This window comes from Podarcis filfolensis (genome assembly GCF_964270895.1).
Source record: "Podarcis filfolensis genome assembly, chromosome: 1".
Taxonomy (NCBI): domain Eukaryota; kingdom Metazoa; phylum Chordata; class Lepidosauria; order Squamata; family Lacertidae; genus Podarcis; species Podarcis filfolensis.
In genome coordinates, this window is record NC_139604.1 from 53783839 (window position 1) to 53808473 (window position 24635).

Here is a 24635-nt window from a genome sequence, read left to right on the forward strand (position 1 = left end):
CCTCACAAACACGTTCAATTTCTCCAGCATTTACTGGAAGACCCCCCCTTCTTCTTTTTCTTCTTCTTCTTTTTTTTTTGTTAAAAAATGCCACTAGCAAATCTTGGCAGCATCCAGAGATCTAGAGAGCGGGGTTGGGAGGGGGTTAGGGTGGGGTATGGTGGGCTGGCATTTCCTCTGGATAGTTCTTTAACAAAACAAAACAAAAGTTTTCTCCCGCTTCCTTCTTTACATTGAGGGAAATGCATACTGCTGGCTTCTTTACCTTTCTCTTGCCCCTCCCCACCCCAAAGTTTGAAGAGCTGCAGTGGGGTATGTTGAGGTGGGTGGCAAATGTGGGGTGGAGAGGTGGGGGGGGGGGAGAGAGAGAAGGAGAAAGAAATGAATGACCCACCGCTTGTATACAATTGCATCAAATACATTCTTGAAAGCAACCTGGTTCTGCTTAACACTTGATTTAAAAAAAAGGAAGGGAGGGAAAAAGGAAAGGCAGCCGCTTCGAGAGAGGGTGTATGCACTTTTTCCCCCCTTTTTCTTTTTTATATTCTTACATTCCTGGACACCAATCAAAAGAGCAAATCACGGGAGGTGGAAGAGGAGAGAGAGAGAGAGAGAGAGAGAGAGAGAGACAGAGAGTGGTGAAAACTTTGCACACATACCAAAAAAAAAAAAAAGCGTACAGACAACTTTTCCCACCTAACACCCAGCAAACACAAACCAAAACAAATAGGGAAAAGGGGGGAGGGAAAAAAAGGAACGGAACCGGGGGCAGAGCCAGCCGGGGAGAAAGGCAATTTTTTCACTCTGCGCCAGGAGCTTCGGAACAAAACCGTTTGCCTGCTAACCCGCAGCGTCGCCCCCAGCCCAAACTCTGAGTCTACTATGCTATGTGTTGCTGGGGGGGGTCCAGGTAAGGGCTCGCATCTCCTTCAGTTTTGAGAGGGGGGATGGGGCGGCGGGGGGTTCTTGCCATGCGCCTCATCTTCCCCCCACCCCAAAACCGCTGCTGATTCTAATTTGATTTGATTAAAACGTCTGTCTGGCTTTGGGACTGATTTAAGACTTTCCCTTTGCCCCCCCTTCTCTCTTTTTCATGCATGTTTGTGATTACTGGGGGGGGGGGAGAAGGGGAGAGAGAGAGACGCTGCTTAGTAAGGGAATAACATCCAAAACTGACAGAGGAAAATCAAAGTCACCAGCATTTTAGACAAGGGCTATAAAGGGTTACCACCCCCCTTGTCGTGCTTTAAGTGCTGCCCCAGCACAGAAAGAAAGTATGTTTGGTTACCAAAATAAAGGTTTGTTTGTTTGTTTTTAAACAAAGAACAGGAGAAGTGAAAGGGGAGGGGGGAACCACCCTGAAACAAGTTTTTTTTGCAAAGAACGAGGAAACGTCCTTTGCTCCGGCGGATGGAGGGGGGGCACAAAACCCTAGGAAGTGTCCAGTCTTCCTAAATAATGTTAGGGGTTTTTGTTGCTGTTGTTGTTAATCCTTAGAGTTTTAACATTTGCAGCCGGTTAACAAAACTTTTCTTGCTGTTACTTTGAAAAGGTTGGAAAGGAGTTGCGGAGGGGGGCGCGATTACTTGGAATGAGAGAACTTTTTCCTGCAGGGTGTAATTTTTATAAGCAATGGGGGTTTTGTGTTTTGCAGACAACACCCCAGGCTTTCTGGGAGAGGGCTTGTGTTTAAAATAAAATAAAAATGTAAAAACAAGCCTTAAAAGGTCAAAAGTGGTTTGTTTCCTGGACTGGCTCTTTTGACAATCACGCTGTTTGGGGGAGAGGGGAGTCTCTTGCTCCCACAGTGTCAGCTATTTTAAAAAGAAAGAGCAAACAAACAAAGCAAAACAAAAACAGAAAAATCTTTGGGATTTTTTCTCCCTTGCCTGGATGCTGGAAAAGGCAAAGCAGGGAATGTGGAGGGGGATATGCCGGAAAATGTGAGGCCGAGGAGACCAGTAGACAGGCATACGCAGAACTTGCTCTTTCATGTCTCAAATGAACAACAGCCCAAATTCTCACTGCTAGGTCTGTTGGGGAAAGATGCTGCCTATCGACTTGGGTCTTTTTACTGCCGGTCAGTTCTGCTCCTTGGCTGAGATAGCCAGGAAAAGTGAAAAGGCATGGGAGGGGGGCAGCGCAGGCAGGGAGGGAGAGAATAGAGCTAAAACTGATAGACGCAAATGGTTCTATCACTCCCATCCAGCAGCTGCAGCTAGCAGCTTGGGACTAGGCATCTTTTTAAGGGATTTCTCTCCAGAACAGCCCAAATTAGAGAGGGATCCTACCCAGCAATACATTGGGCTGATAGGCTGTCAAAGTGCCATTTGTTGGCTCTTTTTGCTTTAAAGCAGAAAGCTGCTTACAGTTGGGTAGCGGGGGGAGGGGGGAGGGAAGGATGCTGCACAGGAGGGAACTGAATGGGGTAGGTGTGACTAGAAAAGGAAATGGTGTGCTGGGAAATGGCACAGATGCATGCATGTGAGATTATCTAGAGGGATGATATCTCTGGAAATGAGTTGAACCCTGTTTGCCTGCTGCATAGTTGGGCACCAGTGCAGGCTGGCAAGCAGCAGGCAACACGGCCCCCTGTTGTGTGCAAGAGGGGATGTGGGAGCCAATCCTCCAAACAGACAGCCAACCGTCACACCTGAAAAGGCTCTATGCTGTGGAATACTGTGGCTGCAGATCCACTGTACTCATAGGAAGGTCAACCTTAGCTTATATGTGCAGGGATAAAAAGGTGGCTGGAACACAAGATCACTGTTATGGAGGGAGCATCTCAAAAGAGAGGCTGGGACTATCCCAGGGAAAGTATCCAGGCATGTTATGGACCCACATGTAGATTGGAATACACTCCCTAGTTAAGGACCATACATACTCCTCATGCTCAAAACAGCCATATACATGCATATGCGTGTCCATGGCCACACCAATGCATCTCCTTTCCCTACAGATGCTCCTCATTAAATTTGCTGCTCAGAGGTAATGGGGCTGGGAGCCTTTACTATTGGCTTATTTTCCATTTCCAACTGTCCATCCCAAGTTGGCAAAGACATTAAGAGCCCCCAAAAGGGTCAGCTTTGAATGAGTTTTGTTCCTGGTGTTGATGAATAGCAAAATCATTGCTGTGAGCTGCATGTGGAAAGGCCAACTACTCTTGTCGTTCTCTTCTTAGGAGCCAAAGTGTTTTATTGTACTGCCCGGTGGCTTAGTGGGACACCTTTTGAAAAAGCACACACATGGTTGTGTGCATAAGGATGTCCCCTCTTGCGAATGGCAGCATCTGAGTAAGCTCTGGCCCTGCTGAGGACAAAAGTGGGGGATGGAATTAATTTCAGTGCGTGAGAAGGGTAGAAATCTATGTGAGATAGGGCTTGCTTAGTATAACAGTGTGGCTATATATAACTAGTAAACAGGCAGAATGTAAACAGTCAGTGTAAGGATAGTAAGGTATGAGACAGGATGGGCACTAAATTCATGCATGTAACAGTCCTATTCAGAAACATAATACTTTTAACAGCCACGTTGCTTAATACCTAAAACGAAGGATGCCTGGAGCCCTTTGAGGACAATACACCCTAGCATGCAATCTAAGCCACTGTCTTCCTGACGGCTAGTTCATAGGTTTCACACCTGAGGACTGGAAAGCCAGTCTTGAGTTGGTGTACAAGCACACCTTCACCCATTTGAGTGCTGCCACAAGCTACTGGGGTTGCCCCACACAACTTTCATCTAGGGAAAATGGCACACTAGATAGAAACGAGACTAGGTCTGGTTGTGGTCAGAAGGCACATTGGACCACGTCCTTGCTGAAGCTAAGCAGGTTTGGGTCTGGTCAGTGCCTGGATGAGAGACTACCTGGGAATCCCATGTCCACTGCCTTGGGTTCCATGATGGAAGAAAAGTGGGATATAACATAAACCTTGGCTGTGAGCACTACATTGTACAGTACAACTTGTCCAGTAAATGGGCAACAGAGGAAGTATTGCCACTGTCTCAGTCTGGGCCTGCACTGTGCCTTATATCAGCACTGGCTTCTTTCCCACAATAAGATGAGTTCAAGGCAGCCTCAGAGTTCTGACAGGTAGACCTCCTGCTGTCCAGCCCCGTGGGTTCAAACACATCTGTGTAAGCGCACCCGCGTGCGTGCGCGCGCACACACACACACACACACTTCCACGTGCATGCCCTTTCTGTACAGATGCTCCTCATTAAGTTTGCTGCTGGTTTAGGTTTGCTGATCTTAAGCCTGCAGCCAGGAAATTAAAGAGGGAAAGGGAAAAGTTATAGGGAACGGTTTGAAGGTTCTGTGTGCTATTGCGACAAGACAGTAAAAGGCTTATATACGGAAAGCGGCACAAATGAGGCTCGAGTAGGACATTTTGAGAGACAGGCTTCAGTTTTAGGGGCACATATAGACAGCCGTTTCCCACACTCCTGGCTCAGTGCTGTAGCGCAGGGATGGCCAAGTTCTGTGTTCTCAGGGACCACTCTATTCTCCAGGCAGTAGTCCGGAAACCGGAAGTATAGTTTGATGCACAGCCCGACCTCCTCACAGGTGGCCAGGCTTTACAATTCAGCCTCTGCATAGCTATCAGACGGGGCACTGTTTATAACACCCCCTCCCAATAATCACATTTAAAGTATGGAATAACTCACATATCTCGCAACATTTGCAAACAAATTTCCTCTCTTTGCATATGAAACCATGGGCAAAATGCATACCACATGGTTAGCATTTGGCAGGGCTGCCAAGAGCCTGATAAAACTGTTTCACGGGCCAGGTCTGACATCCAATGGAGCAAATGCTTTCTCCCCCATGGATCCATGCCAGGCCACCCACATGCTTTCTGTGAGAAGGTCCTGATCCCATGCAGGTTGCAGTCAGTTGTGCAGACCAACAGGGGCAGAAATGCTCTGGTGGGATTTAGATACAGTACGGATGGAGAAAGCTGTTGGCCCTCCAGATGATGTTGGGACTCCAGCTCCCATCAGCCCCAGCCAGCATGTTCAATAGTCAGGGGTGACTGGAGCTGCAATTCAGCAGTGTCTGCTGGGCTACAGGTTCCCCATCCCAACATACAGGGAGAAAGCCTGTCCAGCCACTAAATTAGATCCAGCCAGATGTTCCGTTATACTATGTGAACTGAAGACACACTAAAAAACTGGAAGGTAGTACAAATTCAAAAAGAACCTTATAAAAACTGCAACCTTCCCACCCCCCTGCAATCCCCAAGTCATGGTGATTTCAGTCCAAACACAGACACCCACTGCCAGTTAGTAACTCTATTCTCAGAACTACTAAGGCCAAGTCCAGGTTCAAGTTTTCCTGCTGTTAAGACACCCTACACACACACCCAAGATCACAGAAGTAATGAAATAACCAGGAGTTGTGGTGACAATTTCCCCTGGCTTGCGAAAGAGGTAGCAATCTATTCCTTCTTTAGACATTTACCTCCCAAACTTCAGGTATTTGTTGTTGGGATAGATGCAGGAAACAAAGCATTTAAGCACAGTCACAAAAAGGAGGACTTTCAACAAACAACAGGACAGGTGGCCTATTGTGTTGTAGCCTAGGAAGAAACTGGGAAATATAATAATAATAATAATAATAATAATAATAATAATAATAATAATAATAATTTATTATTTATACCCCGCCCATCTGGCTGGGCCTCCCCAGCCACTCTGGGCGGCTTCCATAAAAACCAAAAATACAGTAAAATATCACATGTTCTATTAGGAATAGAATCAGCCTCAGAATGAGAATATAAATAGACTGCTCATGTAAGCCAGGGATGGCTAACCTGTGGTCCCCCAGATGCTATTGGACTGCAGCTCCCATCAACCCTAACTATAGGCTATGATGGTTGAGGGTGATGGGAGTTGAGTGTAGTCAGCCCTGGTGTAAAGGCAAGAGAGATGCATGGCAAAGGAGTCAGAAGACTGGGTCTTGAATCAGCATGCTAAACAGTAGTACAGAGGCAAGGATGGGGCCATGGATGGAGCGAGGAAAGTATCACACAGGTAGAGAAGGCAATACTGTAATAATCTGGGCCACATGCAAGAACTTTGGATACTAGCCCAGATGCTGCGGATGACTTAGTCACTAGAACGTAATCGCAAAGGGATGCTTGAGGTCTTGAAAGGAGGCTGAGCAAAATGCATCATGGTACCCTGACTATATATGGGAAAATCAAACTCCATTCTGACCACACTGGATTTCAGGTCGCTCATGATTGCAAAGCTATACAGCCAACAGCAGAAAAGAAAAACCTGGTGTGAGTGGCAAGTTCGTCCAGTACTGGGGCACAGAGGAGCCTGAGATGGAGCTCTAACATTCCTGACATGAAAGGAGAGGAAGCTACCAAGTGTAGTTCTAAAGGTGTGACCTGACAGATGGGTGTGCTGGCAATGGAGTCATTCAGGAGATGGCAGACCTTCAAGGGAAACTGATCTGAAAGGATGTTTAAGGGAGATGAGGGCAAAGTGGTGTTTCTGAGTTTAGGCCAGTAGGAGGTGATTTTAGATGTTACATCAGCTGTTTTGGGGAAAACTCTGGCTGCAGTCTGTATGAATGAATAATGAGTGGAGGAAGACAAAAAAGTGAATCAAGGCTTTCTTGTGGAATCTTTATCTGCAACAGGGATAGGAAATGTGGCCCTCCACATGTTATGGGACTACAACTCCCATCATCCTTGGCCACTGCTTATGCTGGATGGGACTAATGGGCACTGGGAGTTCAAAACCATCTGGAGGACCAAATGTTTCTCAGTCCATGATCTACAGCATCTGAACCCTGCTTACAAGGACAGTTTGAAAAAGGTGCCGAGGTCTAGTCTGTGTGGATAGCAGTCTCCTCATGGATACTGCAAAGTGATTGCTATTTTCTTAGTATGGACAGTTCCTGTGCAGTGATTTCTCATTTAGATTCTAGGAATCTCAGTGGAGTGCTATTTACTGCAAGTATCCCAAGTGCATTTTTTGTGCTCTGGCATAAAAGCTCTTTGGTATAATTGACGCTGGCTAAATTGCACAGTGCTGACATACCAGTTCTTCATTATTTTGCCCACAAGACTCTTGAGAGCCCTCTTGGAAATTTAACCGTGTCTCCCCATTAATAGCCCCAGGAACACCAGATTCTCTGCCAATCCCTGTGTCTAATATAGGAAGGACTCAAATTAAGGCTTCCCATATTAAGATTTCTTTAAATGAAGCGCTCACAGACCACTAAGCCATTCCCTGCCACGAATGCTTTGAAATCCCAAGGGGGAACAACCTGTCATAAGCTCTTGCCAACAGCTTAATTCTTCCAGGAGAAGCCAGCTAGAAAAAGAAAAGCTCACAAACTTGAAAGGTGATCAGCCTGCTCTAAACTTGTAGCATTAGGGTGACCAGCAATCTTGGAGCATTTCCATGGTCATGAAAATCTACAAGGCACCTCTGTAGTTTTCTGTGATCAAAGAATATGCTGCACCCCTAAATGTGAATCATTTCAGGGGGTTTTGTCTTCTATTTCTTGCATTGGCTCTAACTTTCACAGCTGGGTACTTGAGCATGGCTAAATGCTATTCATGCCTGGTCAGGATAGGACACCACAGACTATGTTCTTACCTGTCTCAATAACCAGATGGGCATTAGGAATTATACTTAGTGTTAGTAATCTCCATTCTGCATAGTATTAACACATGATGGCTTTTGTACAGAACCCCAATGCATGCAGTAAGGTGCCCTCAATATGACTTTCTGCTCTGACTCTGGGCTTTTCCTACTGCCTTCCTTTCAGCCTTGATACTCTTGTAAGCTCACATCACAGTTTTGTACCGGGCCAAACTGGTTTCAATGCAGCTTAGCTCAATATATACTTTGGCTCCACATGTTCCCATATTCAACAGTAGAGTCAAACACCTAAAAAGCCTGTGTCAGAAAAACTCTTGTCAACAACCATATCCATATATATCTTACAGGCTCAGGACAGTTTTGAGGTCACGCAGCCAATAATATTTCATGTTTACCCAGAAATAAATCCAACTGAGCTCAATGGTGCTTAAAAAAGGTAAAGGGACCCCTGACCATTAGGTCCAGTCGTGGCCGACTCTGGGGTTGTGGTGCTCATCTCGCTTTACTGGCCGAGGGAGCCGGCGTACAGCTTCCGGGTCATGTGGCCAGCATGACTAAGCCACTTCTGGCGAACCAGAGCAGTGCACGGAAACGCCGTTTACCTTCCTGCCGGAGCGATACCTATTTATCTACTTGCACTTTGACTTGCTTTCGAACTGCTAGGTTGGCAGGAGCAGGGACCCAGCAACGGGAGCTCACCCCGTCACAGGGATTCGAACCACCAACCTTTTAATCGGCAAGTCCTAGGCTCTGTGGTTTAACCCACAGCGCCACCCGCGTCCCCCAATGGTGCTTACTTCCTAGTTAATGCATGCATAGGAGTCACTTCAATATACACCCAAGGCTGCAATTTCAGGATTGTTTCAGAGAAACATCTGTCTATTCTCAAAAGCTTTCCTCTTACCAATCCTATCCCTGAAATGGACTATTCTTTTGCTATCAGCCAGTTTTCCCAATCAATACTTCCCTCCTAAGAATGTCTCGCTATAAAACCTGATGCCAACTAACACCTCACCATATGCAGCAACTGAAATAAAGCATTTCCACACTCCCCTTGTTCTCTGCACGCCCGAGGTCTTTCCACTGATACAGTTGCTTTCCCCTCAGTGGAAATCTTATTACACATCATCCTGCAGGAAGCCTCTTTGTTATGCTAAGATTGAAATCCTAAATTCATCTATTAAGAGTAGGGCTGCAATCCTATGCACATTCACCCCAAGTAAACATGTATAAAGTTTGTGGTGCAAGTTCCACTGAACTAAGGAGGACTTGCTAAGGAGGAGTAAGCATGCAATAGACTTGAGTAAGCACACGTAGCCACCTCATGAGTTCTGAGTGGTCCATGCAGTGATGTTCTTGTAATCTCAGGCATTTACTATCCCACACCGAAATCCTTTAAGCACGGATCTAAAAAGAGGGAATTTAAAGGTGCAGAGTTTGGCACTTTCTGTGTTGAGTTGGAACTGCCAAACTCCTTGGCTTGCAACCAAATCTGAAATTATTTTTGCATTGTGCAGTCTAGACATGCTCTCCTCAACTGTCCTCCAGGGGCACTATGCACACTTGGTGGCCCTGCTCACAACTTTTGGGGCTAGGCAAACACTCAGCTTGTTTGGTTTTTATGATAGAGGCCAGGCTCCTATCCCAAAAAGCATCTCATTTTACCATTTGGTCTGATGCCACTTCTGATTCTCTCACACACAAGAGGCTTGATGTAGCAATATTATTATCATCCTCATTATCATCTAATTTATGTACCACTTATATGTCAAATATAAAATCAATACATAATCAATACATAATTAAAATACACAATAAGTATTCCATTGTAGCATTTGAAAAAGCAAAACAAAAGCCCCTATTGAAACAATAAAATCACAAGTTCACTTCCGGGGAATGCTTGCCTAAACAGGTGTGTCTAAACAGCAGGCTTGTGGTGGTTACAGTGTCCTACTGACTGAGGCAGGTCGTAACAACATTTTAACTAGAAAGAGCTCTGCTTGATGGAAATGGAATGGTGGACCTTTTTCACTGCCATCATCGCTATGTGATAGTTGCAGATATGCATTCTAACCACTGTTCAGCCTGCTGTAGCCGTTATCTGGCCTCTTTTGTTGCTCATAGCTATGAAGAGAACTGAGGAGCAGAATGAGCTCTGCAGTGTCAGACCAGACACACTGAAGCGACTGTGTCAACAGGCCTCCTCACCCTAATGTTCTACAATTAGGAAACAGCCTCAACAAAATCACCAAAATTGGCTACTGGAAAATCCTCCAGAGCCCTCAGGAATCAATCAGATTTCATAGGTCTCAAAGCGCATGCCGTCCAAATTGGCCGCTCCCCACAACAAAGGGATCAATATGCAAAACACCAGCCACTCACCCTGAAGTGACGTCTAAAGCTAATGTGTGTCCTACCCTGTGTATTGGTCCATTGACAATTTGGGACAGGCCCATGAAAGCCATGAAGTCCCAAACTGGACCAGACAAAGCAACCTTGGCATGAATGTCGAGGTCATGCAAAACCACTGTCCTGGGGTCCCCCAACACTGGACTTGAGACTACCTTAGACAGCCACTGGGCAACAGGGTAGGCACTTAACCAACAGCATCCCTAATCTCTTCCACTGACTCAACTACAGGTACAGGTTTCCAATACCTATTCCAAGACTATGGGGTATTCTGGCAAACTGCATAGAAGTCTTACGGACCTCAGTGACTCCCCCAATCTGGCCTTCTAACTTTTATAGCCTTAATGCATCCAGGTTCACTAAACAGCTTGTCAAAGATTCTGCTAATGGCTTCTGCATGGTGCTTTGTAGGCAAATCTGTAGGAACTAAGCACACAGCTAAGTGATTTGCATGGAATGTGTGCACCTAACCCCTGTATTGCACCCCTTGTGTTTTATACTTCAACCCCTAAGCTTCCAACTCAGCTGTCCATTCAGCTGTCTTCCCTTCTCACTTGACCTCATCTGTTCTCACATCCTTTGCCTCAATTCCCCATTCTGCCCTTGTTTGCTGCTGCCTATAAGTGTGGGTGGTCACTGACTATCCTCTGCCTGTACTTTTGTTACAGGTATTTAACTTTAGGAGCTGTTCACAAACTGTTGTTGAACTTCTAAGTATACTTGCCAGAAAACAAGTCTCAGTGAAATCAGTAGGGTTTGGTTCCAAGTAAATGTGATTAAGATCAGGCTCTAAGTTTGACAATAAATGGTTAAAAATGTGTTGGAGGACCCAGTAAAGTTTCTTATGTACAGTATTCTAGCACATGCTCTGTTGTGTGCCCATTTGTAAACAGCTGCAAGTTCCTTCGTGGGCTATATAACCTGCAGAGTCTCCCATCCATCTAGGAATCTCCTTCTGTGCCTCATTCATTTTCACACTTTTTCTGTTCCCTGTCACTTCCTACTTCACCCTACACTTCTCTCTCCCGGAGTGATGCAGCTTACCTCAGAATGGAAAAATCCTTACAAAGCACAGCCACTGTCTGGTTAATTTCATTGTCCGCTTTCTTGCACGGCCTTGACTCTGTCATTATTGATGCAAACAAGTCTGCCGGCTGTTTGGGGCTCCCCAGTGTCATCAGCAGACTCCTCCATTTGCTCAGCCCAGAGTATGCCTAAGGGAATACACAGATGTAAGGACAAGCAGGGTACACAACCAACGTCACTCCAGCCCACCCAGCCCCTACTTACTGAAGACATGGGAGAACTTTGTTCCAATCCCGTCATCTGAAGATTCACCAGAAAGCCTAAACAATGTATTTTATTTTGCTCAGCCTCTGTTCTGTGAAATGGCAATAATGAACAGCCCAACTCATAGGTTGTTTCCAGACTAAAAGCAGCAATGGTGATAGAGGCATCTGGCTCTCTAAAAGTGGTGCTGGTTCTTTGCCATGCTCCGCACACCAACGTCAGGTGTCAAGTCATTCATAGCCCACTATAGGAGACACTATATAATTCACAAAGGTTGATATTCTACTCAGTAGAACCAGCAGAGTTATAAGACCTTGGATTACTAGCTGAAATTTTCAACATTGTACCACATTGTAACAATGCTCAAAGATATACTAATATATGTTCTACTTTCTTGGACCTTTTCATAGGACAATGAAGAAGAAAGTTGATAATGTGGGCATCTAAATTTTAGATGTGTGCAATGGGGCAGTTCACTGTTTGTCTGAGCAGAATGGGAAGTTCACACGTCCAGGACTACTGCAGACTTAAGCTTCCTACAGACACCCCTGTGCATGCACACACACTTTTGAGGCTTCCTGCAACTGCAGCATATTAAAAACAAACTTTAAATCAAGCAGAGAAAATGATAGGCGTCAGACATCGGGTTTTCTTATGTGAAACTTTTATATGTTAGTAAAAAAGAAAGAGAGAAAGATAAAGGACCCCTGGACAGTTAAGTCCTGTCAAAGGTGACTATGCGGTGCGGCACTCATCTTGCTTCAGACCGAGGGAGCTGGCGTTTGCCCACAGCTTTCCAGGTCATGTGGCCAGTGTGACTAAACCACTCCTGGTGCAACAGAACACCTGGAAACGCTGTTTACCTTCCTGCCACAGTGGTACATATTTATCTATTTGCACTGGTGTGCTTTCAAACTGCTAGGCTGGCAGAAGCTGGGACACAGTAACTAGAGCTTATCCTGCCTCACAGATTCAAACTGCTGATAGTGGTTTAGACCACAGCGTCACCCGCTCCCTTGGGTACCATGGTACTTAGCTAAGTCATTGAGATAGTTTATGGCAAAGGGGGTGCCCTCTCAGTTTCAGGGTAGCACTTTAAATGTCATACAGTATTAAGTTATCCAGAGCTTCTACTGCAGCCTAGTTCTGAACACATATGTAAGACTCTTCCTTCAACCTTTCTGAATATACAGAATGCTTTCAACATTTCATAACCACTCTGATTTTGCACAGAAGCAAGGTTAAAGGTGCTAAGGGTACATATATAATCTTACGTACCCTAAGTAGTGATGGGAAGCGGGTAGCGCTGTGGGTTAAACCACAGAGCCTAGGGCTTGCCAATCAGAAGGTCGGCTGTTCAAAACCCCGCGACGGGGTGAGCTTCCGTTGCTTGGTCCCTGCTCCTGCCAATCTAGCAGTTCGAAAGCATGTCAAAGTGCAAGTAGATAAATAGGTACCGCTCCGGTGGGAAGGTAAACGGCGTTTCCGTGCACTGCTCTGGTTTGCCAGAAGAGGCTTAGTCATGCTGCCACATGACCCCGTTAGCTGTACGCCAGCTCCCTCGGCCAATAAACCGAGATGAGCGCCGCAACCCCAGAGTCGTCCGAGACTGGACCTAATGGTCAGGGGTCCCTTTACCTTCACCCTAAGTAGTACAAATCCACTCTCCAACACGCTTCTGCTACACTTGCAATCCTGGGTCAACTCCAATGTGCCTCTGGCCCATTAATGAACTCATTTCCCCCTCCATATTACATTAAATTGGTTTCTGCCTCTTCCCTACCTCACCTTCCATTTGCTAATTCCTCTTAGTCTAGGGGTGCCCAAACTTTTTTCAAAGAGGTCCAGATTTGAAGAAGTGAACATGTGCAAGGGCTGACCAAAGTTGTTGAACTTTTTTTAGGGTTTATCCCAGGACATATACTGCCACAGGGGGCGGATAAAATTGACCGGCAGGCCGGATTAGGTCCCCAAAATGGACTTTGGACATGCCTGTCTTAGTCCTTCCCTTTGTGTGTGAACCAGGAGAGGACTGGTGTCTACCCCAGTTCACTGCATCAAAGGCTTCCTTTCAAAGTATTATGCATACCTGCAAGGTGAAAAGCGATTGCTCTCTTTACACCCTTTCCTCTCCCAGTAGTCTCTTTCACTCTGGAGATTTAGATTTAGATTAAGCCCTCCCCGCTAAGCATAAGGGCAATCAGTTGCTCCTTTAATTTTTTTCGAGGGTGAGGTGGGCAGAGTGCTCTCTTGTACTGACTCCTAAAGACAGGGCGCGTATTTCCTTGGCCTGCTGCTCTGACTTTCAGCCTCGAGTATCAAAAAATATTTGCGAAGGCAAAAATAAAACTTCCTTATCACGTAAATCATAGACGGGACCTTCCTCCCAAGATAAATCTGCTGGGACTAGTCTATTATCTTTTCCATGTACCTATTCGCTTAGAATCCATAAAATAAAACGGCTGGAGAAATGTTGCGAGAATCTTCCACGGTGAACTTTCAGGGCTCACCATACGCATTCCCCGTAACTCCAGCCGCCATTAAACAAGCCGACTAACTGCTGGTCTGGTTTTTAGAGGGGTTTCTTATACTGACGGCCGCTTTCGAAGTTCCGGTGACAAAGCGGGATACAAATCTTAAAATAAATGAATACAGCTCGTTGATTGCAATGGCCGCGGAAATTCAGGGCCCCACAAATCAGTTCCCTTCCTCCCTCTCCCGTATCTACCACCTTTTCTGCAGGCCGCAATCACGTCCTTATCTAGCCTGATCCAACTTCTCTTTTGTACGTGAGGGAGAAAAAGTAAATGCACCCCCACCCCCGGTGAAGAAGCTCTTTTCTTCGGATCGCATTCTAAAAAGTTGCAAAAATGCGCTGCGGCCCCTTTCCGCCATGTTTCGATTGCTCCTTCCCATTCTCGCCTCAGGGCCACCCTAATCTGTGCCCAGCTTGCCGTCGTCCACACCCCTCGACCCCTTCAGCCTCCCCCCACCACGCCACGTAAAAGTCTACGGCCAGCTTTGTTGTTTGTTTTGGAACCAACATCGCCTGCAACTCTGGAAACTCGACCCTCCTCCTTCTCCTCTCGCCCCCGCCCCGCCCAGCCTCTCACACCATAACATGTGGGGCTGAGCTGTTAAAAAAAAACCAACAACCTTTGTGGGGGCTCACGGCACCGCGGGGCTCAGCCAACCCAAACAGAAAGGGGAGTGAGTTACAAGCGAACAACACCCCCACCCCACCCCACCCCAAACGGGTTCAGCACCGTCCGTTTTCAGTTCAGCTCAATGATGCCTCACTCTCTGGCCGAGAGGTGTACGAATCAGGTAAATGCTCTTAGGGCTGTTTTCAATCCACACCCCATAAAGTCGATCCCGATTCCCTAAGGTTGATCTACTGTATCCCCCCTTCCTCACTTGACTGGTGAGGAGATACTCTACGTTGTTATCTTCTGGAAATCAGGCTTTTGGAGAATAGAAGGAAGAATTTTTTTTGAAATATATAAGCAAACCTCTTGGATTCCTAGGTGAAGAGTTGTTGTTCTTTCTCTGATTTATTCATCCAGGCAGCACAGGAGTTTTGAACTCCTTTGCCGTTTAAAGGATCCTGTCATGCAGAGCACTGCAACCCTTTGCACTCATAGCCAGGAGTAAGGCCCATAGCAGGACTTGCTTCTTCTGGGTAAACATGTATAGGATTGCTATGCAAAGGTACAGTCCTGTATTCTCCAGTCCTGGGAGAAAGACCCACTGGAATTTGATAGAACTTGTTTCTATGTATAGGATTGCCTTATGAGGCTGAGGTCCTAAACACACAAGGGAGTATGCCTCATTGAACACAAAGGGGCTTACTTCTGAGTAAACATGCAGAGGACTGTGGCATAAAAGACTTTTGCGTTTGCTGCATCAGTAATGTGAATGCAGAACCAACACTGGCTACTAGAAAATGCATCTTTATTTAAAGATTGTTCTCATCTGCCTTCTAGACTGGATTTACAACATTCAAATGTGCACATAAATAGGGTGAGGGGACTCAGAGGTGCAGAACAGTCCAGTGCATGCTTGTTCAGAATTAAGTCTGCCCTGAAGCAAAGCCAGGTTAGGCCTGGTTAGTACTTGGATAGGAGAAGTTAGTCTACCCAATGAGCTTATACCTAGGTTGCATCCTTAGTGCCTTGTAATGAGTGTTTATAAGTCATGCACCAAAAAGCAAAGAACACTCAAAATCCAGTCATGCTTGCTGTCAAGTACCGTTGCCTTAGTTTTTTGCTGTGATAGGGAATCATAGGAGACCCATAAACCCTTAAGTGGGCATCACATTTAAGGCTGCAATCCTATGGGTATTTGCATTGAACTCTGTGGGACTTACCTCTCAGTCAACTTCCACAGTGCTGGTGTATAAGGTTCACAAAGGTTGATATGTTATCTTGAACAACTTGTTGATTTTTTCTGTTCAGGCATTTTCACCCTGTTTGGATTGTTGGACTGTTTGCTTATTTTCTCATTGAGTTTTGTGCTTAAAAAAACTGACATTCTGGAACAGGGCACTCAAAAGGCAGGGTTGCTTTTACAGTATAGACATGGCATGTATTGCCAAAGTATATGGAAAAGACAGGGCCAGAAAATAAGAACCAGGGATCTTCCCGCCACACATTCCTTATGTCAAAGGCCCTTTTGTTCAGTGTTCCTTAGTGCCCATATTAATTAGTGACATATTACTGTCCAGTCTGTGGTGGGGTTTTTTAAGAGCAGATTTTCCTCATTACTCTTTGATGGGAATTATTGTATGTACAGTCTCTGATAAGTGGAAGTTGTTTTCTCATATTTCTTCTTCTCTCTGGTCAGTTGAGGCAGGAATCACCATGCATTAATTCTACCAGTCATAGAACTGGAGAGGGCCTTGTAGCCTGTCACTTTCAGCCAGGGCCAGTCCTACCATTAGGACCTCAAGCAGCAGTTCATCCTCTGAAGCCCCCAGGCTATTTCTCTCTGTTGGAAGACAGAGCTGTGTATGCTACCCAATTTGGCCCTCCCCCACTAAACTAGCCTGTTGCCAGAGGACACTATCCCATCATCACTCACCAGTACTGAAGTTAGGTTAAACTACCAGTCCAGTCAGCTTCTATACAGGAAATCAAACGCTATCTTGTCCTTCACCTCAGGCAGCAAAATTCTCAGGGAAGCCAGAGATCAAGATGCCTTACAGCCTCTTGCTTGCCAACCTCCAATGAGGAAGAGTCTTTTCCCACTCCTATATAATCACTGCCATTGTTAAACTGTGTCACCATCAACAGCTGTCTCCTAACTCAAGCCTATTAGATCTAGTCCTTCCTTCTGGAGCAGACAGAAGGAAGCCCTTCTGGTGACATCCCTTCAGATATTTGAAGAGTGCTTCATTTACCCCCTCGGCCTTCTTTTCTCCTGGCTGAACATAACCAGATCCTTCCACCTTTCTCAATAAAATGTGCTTTGTCCAATTGGCCTACATTTCCATTAAAATGAAAGTGGGGGCAGTATTCCACATTACTAGACAAGAGCCCAAGAAGGTTTAAGAACATAAGAAGAGCTCTGGAACGTGTGAAAGATTGATGTAACCCAGCATTCAATTCCTAGCAGCAGCTGGACAGATGCTTTGTGAGGCCCACTAGCAGGGCTTGAGTAGCTGCTCTCAGCCATGATTTGGCCTTCAGAAATTGCAAAAGGCAGAGTGAAACAACCACCTCAGGTGGCAGGTGCTGGTCAGCAGTGTTAGCCATGCTTGGCTGTTTTCCCTTGAGTGTTCTGCTTAGTCAGAGGAAAAGGCAATGTGTGCCACAGGGCCTGCCCTGTGCCCCCATAAAACTGCCTGCTGCCCTGATGCTTTCCAGTTGTCAGGCTGAGTGAGGTGGCTGCCTCAGGCAGCTGGGTTTGAATGTCACAAAAGGGCGGAAAACGTTGGATTTTATTCAACCGTGGTGCTATGTAAATTTTTGGGCAAGTGGAAATCTGCTTGACCAACAAGCCCTCTAAACTCATTCAGGGGCTTCTTCCAACCCTCAGGAGCCGATTTGGGGATGTGAATGGTGGGGGGGGGGAGTCCTATTTCACAAGTGGAAGTTGTTCCTTCCACACACGGATCTAGTTGAATGCTGCTGTTAATTTTTACTCTCAGGAAAAGGTACTTGTGGGATTCTCCACCTCAGGTGCCAAAATAACTTGGCCAGCCTATCATTAATGTGACCAGGACTTTGCCATTCTGCCTCAGGCAGCAAAATGTCTTGGGCCAGCTCTGTATTACAGTAAGTTTCACCTGCCAGTCCAGTATGTGGAATTTGTGGGTGTCTGTGTGGGTGTCCAGCTTGTCTTCTGCTTCAGGCAGAAAAATATATTGGGCCAGCTCTGACTGCTTCAGATGAGAGAATGCTGTGAAGTACACTACTGAGGGCCCTCAGAGAGCCAAAATGGCTATGTGTGTGCGTGCGTATGTACATTTAAAGATATATAGAAATAAAATGGGTGTAGGGTTTCCTCACAAATCTCTAAATGCATGTTTGACTGCAAAAATTGATGTGAATAGGTTTCCTGTGCAATTATACGTGAAATTTGAGCGTGTATGTGTGTGCACATGCAAAGGAAGCCTGAGGCCTGCAGGCTGAGCTTAAAGCCTGTCTTTGGAACTGAACGCTGGAATTCTCTCACCAGCTCTGGATTATCAAATCAGATTGATGGACAATTGTTGGCAGAACCATGGCAGGATCTCCTAGTTCTGGGAAGTGATGGGATTTCCTCCACCGCCCCCATTTTCTCCATTACATACACACGCATGCACACCACTACATGCCGAGAAAGATGCCAGTTGGATGAAAATGTGTTGGAACCAGACATGACCTTTCCCTGTGTTGGGAACAGGCACTTTCGTAATGGGCCTCTGACGTCAGGAACCTCCGTGGTTTCTTGCGAGGCCAGAAAGGTCACTGTATTGTTCTGGCCTGGCTCCCTCTCTTCCCTCACAAGGAATTCCCTCCAACGATCAGCCTCTTCCCTTGAGTCGCTCACTGCAGCCTCCTGCGTATATGTATTCCTTTGGACATCTCTCCCTCTAATCTCACCACATTTAAACCTCACTGTTTAGTTCTTCAGTAGCTGCCTGACTTTGGAAACCGTCTGGGCAAAATTCAGTGGCAGAGGATAGGATAATTTTGCCACAAGCTCCCCATCTCCTATGCTGCTTCCTCCGTGGGACCCCATCCTAGAACCTTCCCCCCTCACTTTAGATTGGAGATTTGGTGGGGCTGGGGGCAGTGCTATCTGCCCCTCCCTGCATCAAGGTCTGTTTAGTCTGCGGCTCTATAATAACCCCCCTTCCTCAGCACCACTGTAAACATCTGTCAGGGTCAATCTATCCCAGGGCCTTGCCAGGCATAGCTTCCTTTGCCCCCTCCCCCTCTCCTCTTCCCTCCCTTCCCCCTCATCCTGCACCGCGCACAGACAATAAATCCCAGGATCCATTTGCTCAGGAGCTGGTGAGAGGAAAGTGGGGTACACACTTCTTTCTGTTCCTTTTCAGGTTATGGGATAAGACATCAGTGTACCCTCCTAACAATGGAAGAATGAACATAAGTACACCCTTGTTATGTGAGCCAGTGACTCATGGTGTGGTAGTGAGCAATCAAAGCTATTGAGTGAATGAGGCATGCCCCCCTCTTGAAGGTTTTTTGAAATGCTGGCTGTAGAATATTTTGGCATAGACGGTACCTTTCCGTTCTGCCTAATGGCAAGTTCTGTGTAACTCAAAAGCTTGCAAACTCCTACACTGGCAGCAGAAGGTATCACCTTACCTACTTTGTAACTACAAAATATGCAATTTCCTGCAACTTACAAAGCAGATGTTTACATTTAGATACCACAAATCACTGGCACATTCTTCACAATCTCTCTCGCCAGCTTTCTCTCCCAAATACTAATTTTAAAGAATGGATACACATTAGTAAACTCATTTTAGATGCTATCAAAACCAGCAGGCAGTATCAGCAGTCAGACAGGGGCTATTGGAGGTTCATGTGATCTTTTTTATAGCATAAGAGTTAGCCCTGCAGCCTGTTCGTGGTGGTACAGCATAGTAGAGAAAAGGGATTTGAGCATATGCAGAGTGCATTTCCTTCACTCAACAGTAACTAAAATGCAACATGTAAGTTAACACACCACATATCCTGGTTTTATGAGGAAGGGTTTCAAGAAGAAAACAGGACTTTCAAAAAGGCCTGGGCTCCCACATTTTACATTTTAGAAATAAAGCACTGGCATTTCCAAGACCAGACTGCAAATGGTCAAATTATTATTTTAAGCATATGTGTCCTGCCTGCTTATAGTAACTAAAATCAGAAAGAAATGTGAGGCTTCAGGCCATGTCGGAAATACTGTATATTGGCACATCTCTAGAGATAGCCATTTTGCTATAGCTAAAACACTGGAATGTGGGCTGAGCCCATTCTGGGGACATTGTTGAGGGCTGGTCTGTAGCTTGAGAATTGGGGGGGGGGGGGAGTTTAAGTAGAGTTATTTGCATCTGTAATCCCAGGGACAGGTTTGCAGGAATCATGGGGCACAAAGGGAGCTATTTACAGGGAGCTGAGGATTAGACTAGCAGGATGAGGGTGGAATCACAGAATGGAGTCAGAACTATTTTTATGGGAAGCCCTGAACTGGAATAGAGAAGTTGGTCAGCAAGTTGGGGTCAATGCTCATCTGCAAGGGGAGAGAGGGTGTGCGTGGGCAAGGGCTGTGCGCAGTGCTGGAGGAGGGAGACGGCCCATTTTTCCTCGCTAGAACATTAATAGTCAATGACTTCAACCGGCCAAATATCCTTGTGGTGTCCAGTGAGCCAGCAGCTTGCAGACCATATAAAGGATTGTTTCCCAACTTGCTACAGAGTAAGGGAAAGCTGTTGTGGACTGAGCTTGGAGTCCCCCAGCGGGGTCAGGTCACAGTGCCTGCTGTGCTGGGGAACGAAGCCCAGTACAGTACAGGCCTGGCAGACACAACCGAGGGAGGCGCAGCCGCCCAAATAACGGGATGCCAGGAACCGATAAGACAGTGAATTTGTCTCCCAGAGGTTCTGAACACAGAGCAGAGCTAAATGGCCAGTCCTTTTACTTTGCTGAGTTCCAAACAAAGCCATCCCCAATACACTTCAGGGATTCTGTCATGCAGGGGAGACCTGCGGATTCCCCCCCCCCCCCGTCGTCAAAACACATCAGGAACAGTGATCTAGTCTCTCTTGTGGTGACTGGGTTGCTTATTCTTTTGGGGATCCAGAGTTAATGGCTGTATGATAAGACCTCCCCAGCTTTTGTTGTCATTATTATACATCATTTTTATTGTGCTTTTGCACTGAATGATTTACCACCATTATTTTTCACTCAGTTTGAATGCATTGGAGAAGACCTGTTGCTAAGGAGGAGTGGGGTTTACATGGAAAGCAAGATCATATAACAGAAGTTGTACAAAAGAAGTTGACACATATCCTTCTAGAACACTAAACAAGGCAGAATGTTGGTCTCCTAAAGCTTTGAAGGCAGTGAAGTATTATAGTGCACATGTATGACCTTGAAATTTGCTCTCCTAGAACACATCATAGCTCACATATCTCCACCTACTGACATGAGCACTGAATTCACTCCTTTTCTGCTCCTCCATCTCTTTCTCTCTCTTGCCATCACTTCTTCCATCTGAGTTCCCCTGTGCTGTTATGCTTCATAAGAAACAGAAACCTTTCAGGCCTAGCTACCTTCTGGATCTTTCTGCCTGGCACCATGGCCCCGTGGTCTTTCTTTACAGCAGGAGTGGGCAAGCAGAGAGTCACATGTGGTGGTGACTAGACACTCAAGGACCGCTTGTCAGTGGGCATGGCCCCTTGGCACATTCTCTCTTTCTCACATACATACACAAACAAACGTAGTAACACCCTGTCTCATACTTCTTCATCCTCATCTGATTTTTCTACTTGCTCTGCTTTAACACAAGGGACCATGCTGCACCCAGGTAATAAGAAACACAGAAAGGTGTATATTTGTAATTGGGCTATAATCCTATGCACACACCTATCTGGAAGTAAGCCCCATCAATGGCACTTGCATCTTAATAGACATGCATAGGATGAGACTGCTTCAGCCTCACACTCTATGCCTAAGATTTGCCTACCCTTCAGTCTTTCCTGGAAAGTCACAAAGGCTTGTTATTACCCTTCCCCCCTTTTTTTCTTTCTTATAAACTTCTTTCCTTTATATTCACACTTCCCCCACCACCGCCACCATTTGCTGCCCTTCATAGCACATCTTGGTTTGATAGTTAAACATGTGAGGGTCTTTTCTGCTACCTCTTCCACAGCCCTCAACCAGTGAGTTTGCCCTCATGCTGAACAACTTTGCACACAGTCTTACATGAACTCATGTTAAGGGACCATCATTTTTCACCTACCCAGAGGCCAGTTTACTTGCCAATATTGCACTGTGTTTATTTAATTACATCTCTTTTGGGGATTATTACCCCACTCTTCATTAACATTTCCATAGCAACTTTACAAATTTCAAAGCCTAGTTAAATAAATTAAAAACATACAAATCAAAACATTAAACAAACGAAAATCGCTAGGAGCAGTATAAAAAATAGAAAACCCGGTCAATATAAAGCACATCAAACTATATTAGAACCTGAGAAAAAAATTAAAGGTTGCCAAAATGACTTCATGCAAGGATACTTGGGGAGAGCATTCCAGTCATGGTGCCACCACTAAGAAGGCCCTTCCCTTCATAGCACCCTCCCTCAGATAGTGGGTATTAAAACCGGGGGTGGGGGGCAGTTAAACGACTCCCCAAAAATCCCAAGTCCCCACCACAGCCTCGAACTAAGGCCAGGACAATGAGCCAGACTAATCTCCTTCACTGTTTACATAAGCACCATCCATGCACAACAGCAAAGCGGCTCAGAAAAGCAGTCTATAAAATTGTAGCAATAAATTGTACAATATATTGTACTGTTTCCTCTGACTATCCAATATAGAAAATTGTAGGAACTTCAAATAATCACCAAAATTCAACGGTTTGACCGATTTCCTTGGTTCCAATGGCCAATGACTCCTCTGGAAGAGGGGAATCCAGGGCTCACCCTGCCTCCATAATTCCTTAAACATATGGTCACTTATTCTTGCCTCTCCGTAAGGTGTTGAACTTAGCCTTACTATAGGAGGCAAGAGGCAATCAAGGGCAGAATCTCATTAGGATGGTGGATTGAATCCTGAGACTTTCAAAGGAGAAGTGCAGGAAACCTTTGCAGCTAGGGGGATGTGTAAATACTTTTATTGTTCTTTGCGGAAGAGGGTAGTTAAAAGTTGTTGGGAACTGGAATGATTGACAGGGGTGGGTGACAGTTTCATGTTTCTGCATGCCAACCACTCCTCTTTCATGACATTTTGATGATCATGTGAGTGACGTATTATGGGAAAGCTGGGAAAGTTTCAGAAGTCTGCGCAGCCCCATGCTCTGGGTTCTTTCTCTTTTTGCGTTTGAACCTTGGTTGCAACAAATAAAGATCAGGTCCACTGACCACTGATTTGCTTCTGTAACTTGGATGGAGACTCCTTCTTTGCTGACCAGAGGGACCCGTGGGGAGTGGCACCCCAACGAGCTGGGTTGTGGAGTAAGTCCTGTACCCCAGGATTTTTTCCTTAACAGTGGGGGAACCCAGAGAAGGACCTCTGTTGAAGATCTTAGCATATAGATACTATGAAGAGCTTTAAAGGTTAAAAAACACCACTTTGAATTGAGCCTGGAAACTGACCAGAAGCCAGTGGTGTGTATTGTTTAGGGGGCATAATATAAATGATCTGATTGGAAAAGCAGTTGTTAAGTCTACATTTCTAGTGAATTTTCTTCCTTTGTGTGTCATATATACGGCAGCCTATCTTAAAATAACATGTCATCTCTCTATGACTTTATCCATTCAAGAAACTTAGTTACTTCAGGAAAGAGCACTCCTGAAATGCTACAAGTGCTGATTGCAGGTATTGGTCTGCAGATATCCCATTTTTCCTTACTGCTTTATACCTCTGCTGCAGATATTAGATGTTCCAAATTCTTCTTCTACAGCAGTTTGTCATGGGGCAAAAGATATGAGCAGGTAGATTTGTCCTCCAGGCGTAATATCTCAAAGGGTTCCTCCAAGCTGGTGTTCAGTTATGGGTGTATTCTGCAACATGTTCTTGACACAGCAACAGTGCATTTTGTGGTGGATTTATTTTGCTTTATTCTTTCTGGGACGCTTCCCCAATGCTAGCACATTATTGCTGTCTGGAGGGCCTGTAGCGCTATGAAAGGGTCCCTGCCAAAAAATTATTTGGGTATGAAAATTTAGGAGAGGCCCTGAAATGTTTGGAGGGGAAACATTTCTGAGGCACAAGTGTGGTGGGTAGTAGGGCATTTTTAGTCCTAACTGTGTGGTATCACAGAACATTGTTAGTTTCTTTTAAGTCTAGCACAGGCGAAAAAGGTATGCTTGAGTTCAGAAAGCAGCCGAGGACTTTTCTGGCACTCGGCTGGTCTCCATTAGTGCAGTTGTTGCTGGCTTTAAAGGGTTTGGGATTCTTTTGATGATAATGTGTATTATTTCCACTTACGTCAAAACCTGTATTCCTTACCTGTATTCAAAACCTGGTAAGTCATCCCTGCCATGTTTGGGAGCCCTACTACTGAATGAGGCCCTCAACTTCTCCCCTAAAGTCCTCCTTTCACTGCTGTCCTTTGCAGCCACAACTCAAGATGTGGATCTGGAGAAAGTATTGCTCTGTATGTTTGCACGCACCACCTTGGGGCACTAGAGATTGAAATCATCTCCCCTGTTTTAGTGTACTTTCGCATGTAATGCCATAAAAGCCTTCCTGTCTGGGATGCGTCACTTTTGAATACTGCTAATAGAAGAGAGGGTGTTTTTAATTGAACGTATGTTCTAGTCAGCTTTGATACAACCTCTTTGCAATGTCGGAGCACCGTTGTTCCGCGAAGGTCTGGACTGTTTTATGATTCACATTTCCCACTTCTAGTTTATGGCCGCGGCTTCTATATGGTAGTGGAACCCTCCCTGTGGAACGCCCTCCCTTCAGATGTCAAGGACATAAAGAACTACATAACTTTTAGGAGACATCTGAAGGCAGCCCTGTGTAAGGAAGTTTTTTATGTTTAATATTTTACTATGTTTTATATATGCTGTAAGCTGCTCAGAGTGGGGTATAAATATTATTATTATTACTGTTGTTGTTGTTTCTACTCGTCAGCTGCAGT

At 45.5% G+C, this 24635-nt stretch overlaps 2 protein-coding genes across 8 annotated transcripts in view; one reads left to right on the top strand and one right to left on the bottom strand.

The window, feature by feature from the left end:
• Positions 1-14457, bottom strand: part of LOC310745150 (uncharacterized protein) — a 36678-nt gene extending 22221 nt beyond the window's left edge. For 3 of the 4 annotated variants that reach the window (XR_014539988.1, XR_014539989.1, XR_014539990.1), the window contains exons 1-2: positions 13757-14457; positions 11080-11249 (exon numbers count right to left, since the gene is read on the bottom strand). Coding sequence is in view for 1 of the 4 variants with exons in the window: in XM_083577265.1 (XP_083433391.1) it covers positions 11080-11249; positions 11326-11361 (206 nt within the window). In the remaining 3 variants the exon portion in view is untranslated. Of the gene's footprint in view, positions 1-11079; positions 11250-11325; positions 11382-13756 lie in introns of all 4 variants that reach the window. The other variant, XM_083577265.1, reaches the window with a different exon arrangement.
• The window catches only part of CLCF1 (cardiotrophin like cytokine factor 1), a 51149-nt gene that overhangs the window by 436 nt on the left and 26078 nt on the right, over positions 1-24635 (top strand). For 2 of the 4 annotated variants that reach the window (XR_014539758.1, XM_083576507.1), the window contains exon 1: positions 14495-14652. The exons of 1 other annotated variant lie outside the window; for it this stretch is intronic. Coding sequence is in view for 2 of the 3 variants with exons in the window: in XM_083576507.1 (XP_083432633.1) it covers positions 14614-14652 (39 nt within the window). In the remaining variant the exon portion in view is untranslated. Of the gene's footprint in view, positions 1-444; positions 911-14494; positions 14653-24635 lie in introns of those variants that run through there. One more of the 4 variants, XM_083576508.1, reaches the window with a different exon arrangement.